The following is a 14,312-nucleotide window of genomic DNA, read 5'->3' as shown; positions in this document are numbered from 1 at the left end:
ACAGACAGACAGACAGACAGACAGACAGACAGACACACACACACACACACACACACAGTGGGTGTGCAGGGGTAGTGATTGGGCCTCAGCTGTTTCTCAGGCCAGTCCTACTGAGCAACAGGGAACGGGGCAGAATTCATCAACACCCTTCTCTAACAAACTCTGCATCTATCTGCTACCATCTACTGATGAGTCACCAGCGGGAAGGAAGCAACAGAGAGAATAAAAGAAGGAGAGGGAAGGAGGGAGGTAAAATAAAATGAGACAGGGCAACGTTTTGTCCAGCAAAAAAGCTGAATAACAGAAGGGATACAGAAAAGCTAATGCAGGCTCCAGTAAATTATCTGATATAACATTGATTGAATTGGCTTATTCAGATGGTGGGTAACATAAAAATACTTTAAGTCACTGCATGTTCACAGAAGATAGTTTGCAATAGACATAACTGTACTGTAGATAAATTCTGAACTCTATTGCAAGCTAGTATCCAGCTTTGCCATTTTCTGACAGGACTTAAATCATATAAGGAACATCAGGTGCCAGCAATCTGTGAGTATTTGAGGTTGCAGTAAATACTGAAGCAGTGGGTGAAAAGTCAACCACATTCCATTTGGGACCAGGAAAGGATAGAATCAATAAATCAAGTAAAATGAGAAACCTTTGCTAGAGCGTGTCCTCCATAGTGATGTTGCTCTTATGCGCAATGCTTAGTTGTGCAAGGTCTTAATTTATTTAAGTAAATATATACAGTGTAGTGCTGCATGACTGAAGGCTGAGAATCACCGTGAACCTAAATGGACGAAATACAAGAAATATTCCAGTTTAGTAAATCGTACCACACTGGCTTACCTGGCAATGCTCCAGTCAGGTTCAATCCTCAGGACAGTGGGGTCTTCAGTGTAGTTAAACTTGACTTCAGGGTTTCTCAGCTCAGCGTCGTCGATGTCCACCAAGACCGATGAAGTGCCAGCTGCCAATCCAGCTGGTGTCACACACACTATCTCACGGGCATTCCTCCTGGATGGACACAGGGCAACAAGGAAACATTGGTGGAAAGCGATCAATTAGGCATTTTATAAATTAAAGAGGGAGTCCAAAAATCGGTCAAGTGCTACATTTCCAAAAAGCTCTGGAAATATGAACATATATGAATATGTAAAACTAAACTTTTAAAGACAATTTTCATAGGAAAGTTTATTGAACTGAGCTTTGAAATCTGTAAATGTTCTGCTTTTTCACAGGAATGTCTAATAACGAGAAATCTACAAATAAAATACAGGAACATAAAAAGAAGAAAAAATGAACTATTTTAGAGAAAGCAACAATTCACATATGAACCAAGAGTCTGCCCACTCTAAAAGAATTATAATACTAATAAAGAGTAAATGATTTCTTCCTTGTGCCAGGGCAAGCCTTAAATACTGAGGTCAAAGCGTCGACATGTTTAATGACTTCCTCATTATTCTTGTAATTACCAGTGTCTAGCCTGAGCCCATTAATCTAATTCTCTTAAAATCATATGCTGCTAATTTGATTGAATAATTCCACTTGTGGCCATCACACTTCAGCCCAAAAAGCCGGGCAGGTCCTGTGAAATGACCAATTTCCTGGCCTGCGGGAATCAGACTTTGTATCTTCACTTCAGCTTCTGATCACAGCAGTGAGTCCAAATTTAGTGCCACAGCTTGGTTTTTATTTTCATTTTTAAATCACATTTATCGAAGCACCGACAGATGATTTTTAAAAGCTGGAATTTTGATTACACATTTCATACCGTAGGAGGTACTTAAGTTTGTATTTTTAACTCTGCCAAGGAGCTTATGTTTTTTGTTTGGTCTGTCTTGTCCGTTAGTCAGCGGAAGTGCACACAAACTGCTGACTGTGAAACTTGGTAGAAGGACGCAGTATGGGCCAGGACAAAACACATTAAATCTTGGCAGGGATCTAAACAAATGTGATGTTACAGGAATTTTGTTTAAGTTTCCCATTAGCATTTCCCACATAATTCCCCCAAAACGCAAATAAATTTCGCTGTCACACGCAACAGATTCAGTTGACCGTGGGAGAGAAAGAACTGCATCGCATACCAACTGCAGGTGAAACTAAAAGGTTTGACGGTGCATAAATGGTAAAGACTTTGTGGATGATAGAACAAGTGACCATGTCTCAAACAGCATTGCCAATAGTGCTGCACACAGCGATATGGAGCAAAACAACATAGAGATCTCCTATGTTCTTACGAGGAGTCTAAAAATTGTTGAAAAGTAGAACATGGCTGGGCACCACAGTGTTAAAAATGAATGAGAAACAATGCGTTGACATGGTGCGATAGGGCATTAGCCTTGGCAGAGGTATGTGCTCTCACAAAGCCCTTCTAGTTTCTTATAAGTTTGGGTGAGCTCGACAAGACGGATTCTAATCAACTTTGTGTCTATGGCATTAAAGTATTGAATATTGAATCTTGTGATAGTATGTTACTCTTTAATAGCTTGTATTTCTTTTATATCAAAAGAAGTGAGATAGGTGTATTGTAGGGATGAATAGTTTATAGGTCATGTTTACTCTTTACACTTAGCCTACTATGATTGGTGCTTTGAACAGCATCAGTTGCACAGTCACAAACACTGGGATGGAGGTTGTGTGTCTTCATGTGTGTACACACTGTGTGTGTGTGTGTGTGTGTGTGTGTGCGTGTGCGTGTGTGTGTGCGGGTGGGTGTGTGTGCATGTCCCAAAGGCAAAATAAAATGTTCAATTGAAGTCTTGTGCGCAGTGCCCAGTAGCTACATTATCTAATATGTATTTAGCACAGTTGAGTGGTGGCTGCTTTTCTGGGCCATGACTTCACAGGAGTGACACATGTGTGTGTGTGCCTGTGTGTGTGCCTGTGTGTGTGTGCTGTGTGTGTGTGTGTGTGTGTGTGTGTGTGTGTGTGTGTGTGTGTGTGTGTGTACTTTAATGTAGTATTGCACATTCTTTTGTGTCTCTATACACCATGGCACTCACACATAGGGAGGGAAGTGTGTATGTGATGGAGAGAAAAAGGGAAAGAGAGAGAATCCACAGTATCCCTGCCCTGTAACCATAGCAACCCCATTTACCAAGAACACACGCCCCAGCAATCTTCACAAGACGCCACAAACACATGGGCACAGTTAGGGTGCGACAGATAAAGGCGGCGTTGAGGTGACTGAAGAGTTGTGGTGATGTGGAATCTGTTGGATTACTGTGAGGAAGCTGTGGCACAGCTATAACTGCTGTGACATCAAAGCTACCATACAGTTGCTTCAATGGAGATTAGCCGCGAGAAGCTAATCCATGCATGTGACATGCAAGCAACTGTGGTGATAGTTTGGATTTTTTTTTTCATGCACCAGATTAAGGAGAGCAGTGCAGACAAATAAAAGCTGTGTGTTTGCAAGCAGTGTGTGCATACACTCTTAAATGCAAACATTAACACCCCCACTCACACACACAAAAACCTACTAACCTGACACACTGATTACATGCTAACATGTGCATGTAATATCTGTATGCTGATGACATTTTTCCACATTAACAAATCTGTTTACTTATGCACCCATTACATTTGTTTATCTGTCTCTTGCGTTATCCACTGTACCCTCACTCATAATTAAGAACTTCTTTTTCTATCTAAAGTATTGTTTATTTGTCTTTTTTCTTCTCTAAATCCTAACTAATATCCTCTGCTGCCACGTTCCCATTTCCCCACAGGGATCATTAAAATTCTATTTAGACTGACGAAAATTTGCTCTTTACTTTTTGAAGTAGCAAGGCTGTGGTCCTATGCTGACAGACACGTAACTGCCTGCGTTCAGGTTGCTTCCCTCGATGGTGACCCTGGTGCCGCCGGAGATGGGCCCCTGAGATGGCTGGATACGGGTGAAGTATGGAGTCTGGACAAGAGAGGAGATAAACACAAGTTTATGTCAATTCTCCAGTTCCTAGAGATTTTTCAAGGCCCCGTGTTGCAAAACAACAACTTGAACAAAATGCCAGTTGGAAAACCTTTGTTGTCATTGTATGGTCCTTACCACGAAGGTGAATGGCCTTGGCGACAGGGCTCGATAGTCGTTGACACAGTCCCTCACACACACCTCCACCTGAGCCTCTTGCACCCTGTAGCCCGTAGCGTCGTTCAGCAGACACACTATTCTGTGGATGGGAAGTTTGAAGGATTGATGAGGAAGAGAGGAGAAGAGAAGAGAGTAAGAGGTCAGGGTGTTTCTGTTGTTGTGGTGAATCAAATTTGTTCTTTAGAAACGGATTCACCTTAGAAAGAAATTCTAATGAAATGAAAAAATTGATGAAAAAATTGACTTTTGCAAGAATAAAGTCAAAATATTACAAGACCAAAGGGAAAAACTAATAACATTTTTTTGGGGAAATAAGCAAGATGAGAAGAGAACTTGACTCCTACCAAAATTTTGATTCTTTCTCCGGATTAAACTATTTCTTTCACACTCTTTTCAAAGTCCTGATACTTTGGAGAATGTGGTGCTCATGTGCCAAAAGATGATTTCGTTATTTGTGAAACCTTTACAAAACTATAACTTAACAACAAGCTCCATTTTCCTAATTTTAACATAGGCAAGAGGCTGATCTTATGATATTCCCCCAGTAAACTGATACAGAGCCTAAAATTATGATATTTATTTTAGTGAAATTACAACTTTTTTCTTGTAAAATTATAATTTGTTGTACATTACTAATTAACCTTTATAAACAAATACACAACTATGCCAAAAATAGATCATAAGCAAGGACAAAAACAACCATAAACCTCAGCCTATATCTGCAGCCCCTGTACTGAGTTTTAGACGCATTAAGACTGAATGAACCGTCAGTCACATCATCACACTAGACCACTGCAGCAAAAATACACAATGGATTTGAATCCATGTCTCAGGAGCAGTGAGAGAAAGTCAAAATAAAATAAAATGAATCTGACTATGAAAGAAGGAGTAATCTAAAAAAGATCACATGTTTGAAGTGGTGCGGAGATTTCAGGAATAATGTGGTGAATAACCGATGTGTGTGCAATATTTGAATAGTGATGCCCTCTATCTCAACATGCATCATTTCCCGACTAACTGCACTGCAGAGAGATTGTTTGATCTGCGTGAACTCAATTCCTCAGCCGTGTAGGACCCTGCAGAGGAGTAAATGTCAGGATGGAGGGATGAGAAAAATAAAGGAATGAGCGTATGCAGGGAGTAATGGAGGGGGACGACAGGTGGAATTTACAGACAGGAGAAAAACCTGATGTCAATGTCTTTTCAGCTGTTGAATAAGGATACACCTACACAGGAACACGCTCAGTTATCTTTCTTGGTGTTTGATTGGTCAGGATGAGAGAGGTACGAGATGGTGCTGTCCTTGGTGCGGATGTGTCCTCACATCCACGAGTGTGAGCTTCAGTGAGAGAAAGCTGCTTCTCTGCACGTGACTGTAAAGGCTTTGATCCGTGTCGGTGCACTTTATGAGCATACGTATCATTTTCAGTTTGTGCACGCCTTTCGGTGCGTGTGTGTTTAACTACCTGTATTTGTGTCCTCTGTTCCTGAACTTACCTCTCAGCGCTCACGTACTCCTCCTCGATAGGCACACAGGGCACCTTGCCCAACCTGACGCCCATCTGAATGTCTCTGAAATGCAGACCCAGGTTCTCCCCCAGGATGGTCACCCTGGTTCCCCCCTGGCGAGGCCCCGTCTCAGGGAACAACTGGAGTTTGACAAAAAGAGACAAAAGAGTTCATATTATAGTTACTACTTTGACCAATGGCTTCCAAAGAATTTTCACATTAAACAGACATATTACACACACACACATACACACACAACAGTTAATCCACAGGTCCATATTCTATTCTTCATATTCAAGTGTGAAAATGGCCCCACAACATGACACAGTTTAAACACTGTCAAACAGACATACACACAGGCATAACACACATTCACACACACAGGCACACACCATACAGAATTGCTTGTATCAGGTGATTCTAGCTTTAATGAAGAAAAATCACCCTCTTGCCTTTGACAAACACTGAGAATGAGATAAAGAGAGGGCAAAATAACAAGTTATGCCGACACAGAACCAAAGCAGCATCATCTCTGCGGTTTAATTGAAACTTATTACGCCGGCTTGGCTTTGTCAGCGGGGCTGTGGCGGTGTAACGCGCGGTCACACTGCCGACCCATAATGTGATTTATCTAGCCAGATTATGGCGCGTAACGGGGACAGGTGTGGTGTGACAAAACAAATATGGTGACTGATGGACGGTGGCTGTCACAAACACACACACACTGCGGCATGGGCATACACACACACACACCTAATCCCTAACAAGCATCACAAGGTAATTATGTATAATCTGTCCATTGCCCTGTTCTTCCGAGGTGCTTGGCTGAGCAGACAGCCCAGTGTGGAAAGGCAAACTGAGGCGCTGACAGTTTGGAGGCATGATGCTGTTATTGTACCACAGACAGTAACAAACAACAGACCGTGACAAATGGTGATTTCACCGGTGTGAACTAGTTTAGGGGGTGAACAGTTCGTGTGGCCACACAGATGAGATGCAATCCTAAACTTTTTATATGGAGAAAGTCTGCAGAGACCCTGTACCTTGCTTCATGACCAAATGCCTTGCACAAGGGCACCTCTGACTCATTGATGGAGGCAATATAAAACAGTATGAGTCAGTGACTTTGGACTTAAAGCTAGGTCTGGTAATCCCAGAAAAGCTAGCAAGAGCAGGCTACACTTCGAAAATATGCAAACACTGACTGACAACTGCTAGAAGACGACTTTTCAGTGACTCCATCACTATCCTCTGGCTATCATCTCTGTCATCTTTTTTATTTGAGACAACTGTATTTATTGGTGCTTCGCGACGTGAAGAAGATTCCACCAAATAAGTGTTTCAAAAACAACTTACCGACGCTACCTTAAACAAAATCAAATCAATGTTTGCATGTACAACTTTGGACAATGCAGAGAAAATAATTGTAATAGAAAAGAGAAAAAAACGACAACAAACAATTGCATGAAACTGCTCAAATTGAATCATTATCAGCAACAACATGTATTGACAACCTCAGGAAATCAAATAAAAGATTAAAAAAGTAGAATAAAAAAAGTTTCTTAATATTACCACAAACGAAACATCAGTACAATCACACAAAAACATACTTATGGACTTTTGATCTTTTTACATCCAGTCTAAGTACCTAGTTTCTTTTAAATGAACCTAAACTTCTACAGATTTCTAACATCTACAAACTTCTAACATCTACAGAGTGTCAGACCATACATTTGGCAGCACTGTGCGAGTACCACAGTACTCTAACTAAAACAAAGACAACTTCATCAGCAGCTATACAGATCTTGGCACAACTATCTGTCATGGGGTTTAAGATAAATATAATCTAATAATAATCATTGTAATGTATGACATTTAATGTGTTGCTGTATAGCAAACTATCTGTAAAGGGACAGTGAAGATGTGAACTTAATGGAGAGATGAGGAGGGAGACCCAGACAGAGCAGTTGAGGGATAATGCTGCCCACTACTCAGAAGCTGAAACCAGTTAGGCACCAATAGAGCTGCTGCCCTTTGGTCCCACAAACACAGTAGCTGCCAAACACTGGCCAGAGTGAAACGCCATCAAGCTCTCGGGAACGATATGGACGGCAGATGTCTGGGTGTGGAAATGGGGCTTCAGATGGTTTTGGAAGAAAGAAGCCATGATACCACGAAACCCAATATCAGCTATAGCCACCAAGGCCTGGCATGTGAACGGTGGCAGAGCCGCAGACTGGGAGGCAACAGAGGAAGAGAAGGAAGAGCGCTGTTGGGTTAGAAGTGATTACTAACATTATCGAGGGGTGGGACCAGTGAACACAATGGAAACATATCACACTGCACACACACACACACACACACACACACACACACACACACACACACACACACACACACACACACACACACACACACACACACACAGTCAGCAGGGCATGGAAACAGGCTTCAGGGGACATTATTAGAGCTTGCACATATGTAACATTAGAACATAATGTCTGTGCTGCAGAATTCTTCTCACTACTAATGTACAATGCTACTGTACTTTTACCTGAAGCTGCTCTTGACAATGAATTTTGTCTGTTTGAATCCCTGCACAGCCCTCACAAGCAACTATGACTATCTTTAAAGGGACACTAATAATCTGACCTTAGACATTATTAGGATTATAATGTTAAATTAGTTGCTAATAGAATACTCCATTCATGTTGCCATTTACACGTTGAGCATAGTCTGATTATGACTCACATTACGTCCATTACTTCATTTGTTCAACGTTCCTGCCAGAATTAAAAAAACCCATCCAGAGAGAGTTACATGCACCATGCTGCCATATTCAATTTTCAATGTTTTCTTTCTAATTTTGTCAAGGCTTTAACTCCTCCTGTCCAGCAGGATTCTTTAATGTGATTAAGCTGTGTACATGTCTACACATTGACACTAAGGTTGGAATACTACCTTGTCTTATTTGATTATTGATTATTCCAAACATGATCTTACTCAGACTTAGGTAATCAGAAAGTACAGTTTATTCAGGCTACTGTCTTAATCTGGTTTACATCAAAATAGTGGTAAAGGGTACAGTTAACATGTCAGTCAGGAAGGGGAAGAGTTATAATTTAACCATTTGGATGAATGCACCCTTTTCAAACAATGTAATCCAAAAACAGTACATCAGGTAACGGCATCACGTGAAGCGTTTGGAAGTGTATTGATATTATGTATAAGGCTACTGTGGTTCTGCAGCGTCCTTGTACGGCACTGACACTGACTGGGTCTCCGATCACAAAAACAGGGCTTCACGGTCCTGAATGATGTTTTACATGAAAGGCAATCTGCATGTTTAAGCTGTATCCACCATTAACTGTCATTTTCACTGACACAGCTAAACCAGCCTTGGTGCTTGTGGTGGCGCCATCTGTCGCTCCTCATCCATATTTGTGAGAAGATAGGTGAGGTTTTGATAGCCAGGGCCTATTTTGAGTAAAGTACCACTTTATACCACTTCCCCAAACAACAACTGGAAATCTCAACATCCCTTAAAGCATGTGAGGGTTGAGAATATTTTAGTGTTGGATGAAACATGGCTCACCAACATTAAGTAGGGCTGCCGACCAGACACAGATTCCTAAGTCAGCAATAACACTGCTTCCTATCAACCACACTATAATCTCCAGCTATGTATCTGAAACATGATCGCTGTGGTAAGAGAGATGGAGCCAGACCACTGTACCTCCTGGCTGCTATGAATGAAAGAATGTTGTGTTTGTGTACATGATAATATTCCTCAGACATATGACAGTGGATTTCCACTGTAACCTCACAAACTCTGGGAAGTATACAAGTATGGCACCACATAACAAGATAACTAGCGCTTACTGAGCCCGTGGGCAAGCAGGCAGATGCCACAGTGTGGAAATGGGACCTCAAGCAGCTCTGGACTCACGTTACAGTGATTTGACACAACACCACTACATCCAGGCACATAACCACCACTCTCCGGGGAATGTAAAGTACAAACACCCCAAAGCTGAAAATGTTTTTTTGGGGAAGGATAGCGATCTGATACAACCATGAGCACTAACTAACAAGCCTCAGGATTTAACTGCAAAAAGGACAACAGATACAAATGTTCCACATGAGCAACCAAACTGATTTAGGACTTGTCTGAACACATGGGGCCCCGAATGCTTGTGGATGCGTGTGTGAGTAAAACGCCCTGCAGCCCCTGCCAGATACTAGCCACTAACCAGTGAACCCTGGAGGCAACGGGCAGATATTCAAACTGAATGGCAGCTTTGTTACGACTCCATCATTTAGTGTGACAGTGCATCCCCCTGTTCGCTGTTTTGTTTGAGGGGAGCATTTGATTTTTTCCCCCCCCAAACAATCACTGATGACTTGTACATATTTGGCTGCTTTGACATTATAAGTCAACACTGAGGCGATATCAGCCGAGAGAGTTTGCAGAAGTTAAGCAATTTCGTGGAGAGTCAAATATGAGGATGTATGCTGTGTAGGCAAAGATGAAAAAAATAGTTTCCTCCGCTGTTTTACAATTTTAGGATGCCTTGGAGCTAAATAACCACTTAGGCTTTACATTAATCTATAGGGGATTCATCTAATTGATCTTTGTTACCTTTGACATTATTTTTCGTCCTATGTTTGGCCACTTCTTTTAAATACCACAGACCAAGAATCCAGAAGAAGTAAAGTCCTGTGGCGTCACTCTGAGGTGGTGCGGCCTCCACATTGCAGGCCGGACCACACAGTAGCCACATCAAATCATCAATATTACAGCAGTGGTTTCCTAGTAGTTGTACACATATCATGTGTGTGTGTGTATGTGTGTGTGTGCTGTCACATGGTAAACTGGCTGTGGTCTCAGTGGTAACCAATGGCACATTAGCGATGGAAGCAGCAGCCATCAGCTGTTGCAGACTGGGAAAGTTGTCTATGTGGTCAGAGAATAGTTTGAGGATAACAGCTAAAACACTTTAAGTCAAATGGGGAGTATGGGAAATCCAATTTGCAGTGGTTCTTCTTTTCTTTCTAGGGAATTCTGCCTCAAACAAATAATCTATAAAACCAGTTATTATGTTCAAAAAACCTGGCAGTACTGAAGGGGGAATATCATTTTCACAAAAGTGGATTTTAGGTGTTGCGAGACTGTAATGTTATTGAAGGATCTTTGTTTTCGATAGGATCAACTCCTGCTATTTTAATGTGTCCGGGGTTATTGTCAGCACATGATTAACAAGAACACTGACTGAATACAAGAGCAGTCAGGCAGTGTCAGGACAGTTTGAAATCAAATGTTTTAGACACTGCTCCTCAGACACAATAATAAACTAGTTTTTTCCTAAGAAGACTAATGTCCTAGACCTAACCCTTGACTTAATGAAGAAGCTTTAAATTTGCAGGTCTAACATACACTTGGTGTCCACTTGATGGTCTCTTCACATAAATAATCGAGGATCCAAATGAATACCACCTGAGCTTGTTCCTGATGTCTACAAGTATTGATGCTCATGATAGCTGATGGACTTGACAAACAGAGGTTGTTTCTTCTACCTCTGCTGGAAAGGAATGTAATTTAGATAGACAAAATGAATCAAGAAAATAGGGACAATTGTTACTGTCAAAATGTCTCCTTTTCTTTTTCATTTCTCTTTAGACATTTCTGACTCCCGGTCTCATTCCATTTGTACAGTTTTTAAAGATAAAAACATCACTCTCACTCTCCTTTATCCATCTTGTGTCCTTGTGCACACACACAAAGATGCAAATACATGGACACAAGTGTATGCACACAAATTAACAGGTATACTTTGCAAACGTGTGACCAGACCCCAGGGTGTCCCGCCTCTCGCCCAATGTCAGCTGGGAGTGGCTCAAATGTTGTCATCATCTCGCACATTAGACATTTTGCTACCTCAACTTCTAAAGGTTATAATCTTACACTACGCCAGTGGTATTGACAGTTGTCGGCCGAGAGTTGAAAACTAAAGAATCACACGGCCCTGATGCAACAGTATAAATTGAAGAGAAAATCCCTGTACTCTGAGATTCAGTTGAAACAGTTAGATAAAAAGTCTTATTTCTTATGATATATACACAATAAGTGAAAAAAAGACAGCTGAAAGAAAATAAATTGTCCCTCACTCATTTGATCAACAACCGGGGCTTTACATATTGCAGACAGATAATTCCAAGTGGGAATAGTGTCAGTTTCTGTACCTGATCTATAAATATAGTATTTTATCTGTTATTTTGTGAAAGCTAAAATTGTTTTCCCTCTGTTTTTAGACCACTGAGATTATGATCTTTATTAAAATGAAACAATCTGGACCTTAAATAAATAAAACATGTAAAAATGAATCAGATGAGCCAGAAAATCTGCGACGGACCATTTCTGGATTTTGACCATTCCAGTCCCCCAAAGACAACCAGAGAGACAGTGACACACAACAAAGAGCCCAAAAAAGAACCAAAACCAAACAACCCTTTACATGTCTTTGTCTCTGGAGTAGCAGTTTGACGTAACCAAGAGTAATAACACAATGTCTGTGCCAAGGGCAGCCACAAGGTCCCAACATGTGTGTGTTTTAACAGCAACACATTCCAAACGAGCAGCTTTCATTCTGGGTTCAGGACACGTAGGGCTTTCGTGACCACGGGGGCTTCAGCAAAGACAGCTGACGCAATGGTCTATCAAGGTTTCTGAGTCTTGGATCTCCGCAGGCGACATTTACACTCCTCATGAGTTGACGAGATTATAACACAGAGCTCAAAGAGGCCGCGCTGCTTTTTTTTCGCAGGTGATTTTAGAACTGTAACACTGGAGGGAGAGTGATTAGAAGAGTTTCTGTTGGGTGTTGCTGACTGTGAATTTCAATGGTGGTTCCACTTTCTCGAATCACGCTGCCTTTGCACCGAAAAACACACACACTGCCAAGATGCAATAGTGACGTAATTTTGCGTTTTTTAAAATGTCTTTCATTTTGCAGAAATCTCCAAAATAGTGAGCGCAAAGCACAAAGCAAAGAAATGAAGCAGCTTAAGAGAATGGCCTATTTTATATAACAAGTCATAGTTTTGGAAAATTGGGAAAACATTCTGTTGCCATGCATTATCTGTAGCCAAAGTTGCATTGTGGCAGCACTAAAGTTTGTTGTAAAATAAATAAATTAGAGTTGTTTTCAGCATCTTCTGTACAGTAGCCTGAAATCCTGGATACAAGGAGATAAAAGCTTTTGAATTTGGTTCAGCTCAGTTCTATTTTTACATTATAAATATATAATCACTGGTGTAATTACAATGGTTTGTGTTATTTATACCGGTTTATATTTGTACAGAGAGCATCTTGATTATTGCTTTGGAAAGCAAACTGTGTCCTTTTATTTTTAATTTATTTACTTTATTTAATATCTATTGGCAATATTTTCGAAACAGGCTTTAGTTTTATTGTATTGAACACACTTTTAGTCTTAGATTTAAAACCACACTCACTTCAGGTTTAAACATCACGTGTGTTAGCACTGCAGGCAATGATGAGCTGTGTGGTTGCTCTGTTTTGTTTGACCATAGGAAAGAGGTCAAAGGTCATGCTGGTGTCCTGCCAATGTTGCATCAAATGTTTTTTGAGCACTGGCTCATGAAAAGCACTCTACAACACATCATCTCATCTACAAAGATGGGTGTGAAAGCTCAGCGGTCCTAGAAACCAAACCAGTGAACAAGCGTATATTTATTTGCGTTTGCAGATGGGTCTGGCTGCGCTCCTGGTCAGACAGATCCATCGGGCCTCTGACAGGTCAGGCCAATCATTCAGGGGCGGCTGGTACAAAGTGCAGTTGTATTAAACAAATAGGATGCTATATAGAGAAGAAAAAAACAACTGCACTTATAGCATTTGTTGATACACTACTTCAGGTGATTTGTTGCTCAGATGGGTTGTAGCATTATCCAATTGCATCCGGAGAGGCATTGCACGACCAGTGATCACGCCCCTCGAAAATCAAAAATATACTGATAGGTTCCAGGCCTATTTGCAAAGACAGGCGACAGCTCAGCACTATCTCCCCACATACCAGGCAACTGTTCCCATAACTATAGAGACAGCACTGAGGGAGAGTGTACGCTGTTTAAAGCTGTGAATGCAAACTACATAAGAGCATAGATTCAGAAACCAGTATCAGAGGAATGGATGGCATTCATACTCATGCACATACGTCAGAAATTCTGTCTGATCCTGTACACATAGAAAACATTTTTTTTTTCAAACTCAGCCATAATGTAACAAAGCTAAACTACACACAGAAAAAAGCACATCCTCTAACATACACACACAAACATTTTAATATTTTATTCTGGTCCAATGGTGAGTAGTCCTGTCTCCTATATATGCAGCCATGTCACCCACACGCATTCACGTACGCACACACATACCTTCGTGATCTTTGGATGGGTGCAGCGGCTGTTTCCAGAGGTGGCGTGCATCCACCCTCCACCTTCAGCCAGCTGCAGCGCGAGGTGGGAGTGTCCTCCACCGTTACACTCCTGCCTGAGGGAGCACTTCTTGTCCGCGACGCACCAGCCACACTCAAACCTGGGGTCAGCCTTCAGGCACATACCACAGCTGTCCCGCAGCGCTCTGCACTTGTAGAGATGAGCTGGTTGAGAGACAGAAAGAGTGGGAGAG

The 14,312-nt window shown here is 41.4% G+C and overlaps 1 protein-coding gene across 2 annotated transcripts in view; it reads right to left on the bottom strand.

The window, feature by feature from the left end:
* The window catches only part of LOC118110684 (plexin-A1), a 263,371-nt gene that overhangs the window by 66,250 nt on the left and 182,809 nt on the right, over positions 1 to 14,312 (bottom strand). For both annotated transcript variants that reach the window (XM_035158633.2, XM_035158634.2), the window contains exons 12-16: positions 14,060 to 14,283; positions 5,594 to 5,745; positions 4,055 to 4,175; positions 3,780 to 3,916; positions 850 to 1,017 (exon numbers count right to left, since the gene is read on the bottom strand). In XM_035158633.2, the coding sequence (XP_035014524.2) occupies positions 850 to 1,017; positions 3,780 to 3,916; positions 4,055 to 4,175; positions 5,594 to 5,745; positions 14,060 to 14,283 (802 nt within the window). The remainder of the gene's footprint in view (positions 1 to 849; positions 1,018 to 3,779; positions 3,917 to 4,054; positions 4,176 to 5,593; positions 5,746 to 14,059; positions 14,284 to 14,312) is intronic.

Source organism: Hippoglossus stenolepis, chromosome 6 (assembly GCF_022539355.2).
Source record: "Hippoglossus stenolepis isolate QCI-W04-F060 chromosome 6, HSTE1.2, whole genome shotgun sequence".
NCBI classification, from domain to species: Eukaryota; Metazoa; Chordata; class Actinopteri; order Pleuronectiformes; family Pleuronectidae; genus Hippoglossus; species Hippoglossus stenolepis.
The sequence above is the reverse complement of the archived record's forward strand: the minus strand, read 5'-3'. Positions and strand labels throughout refer to the sequence as shown.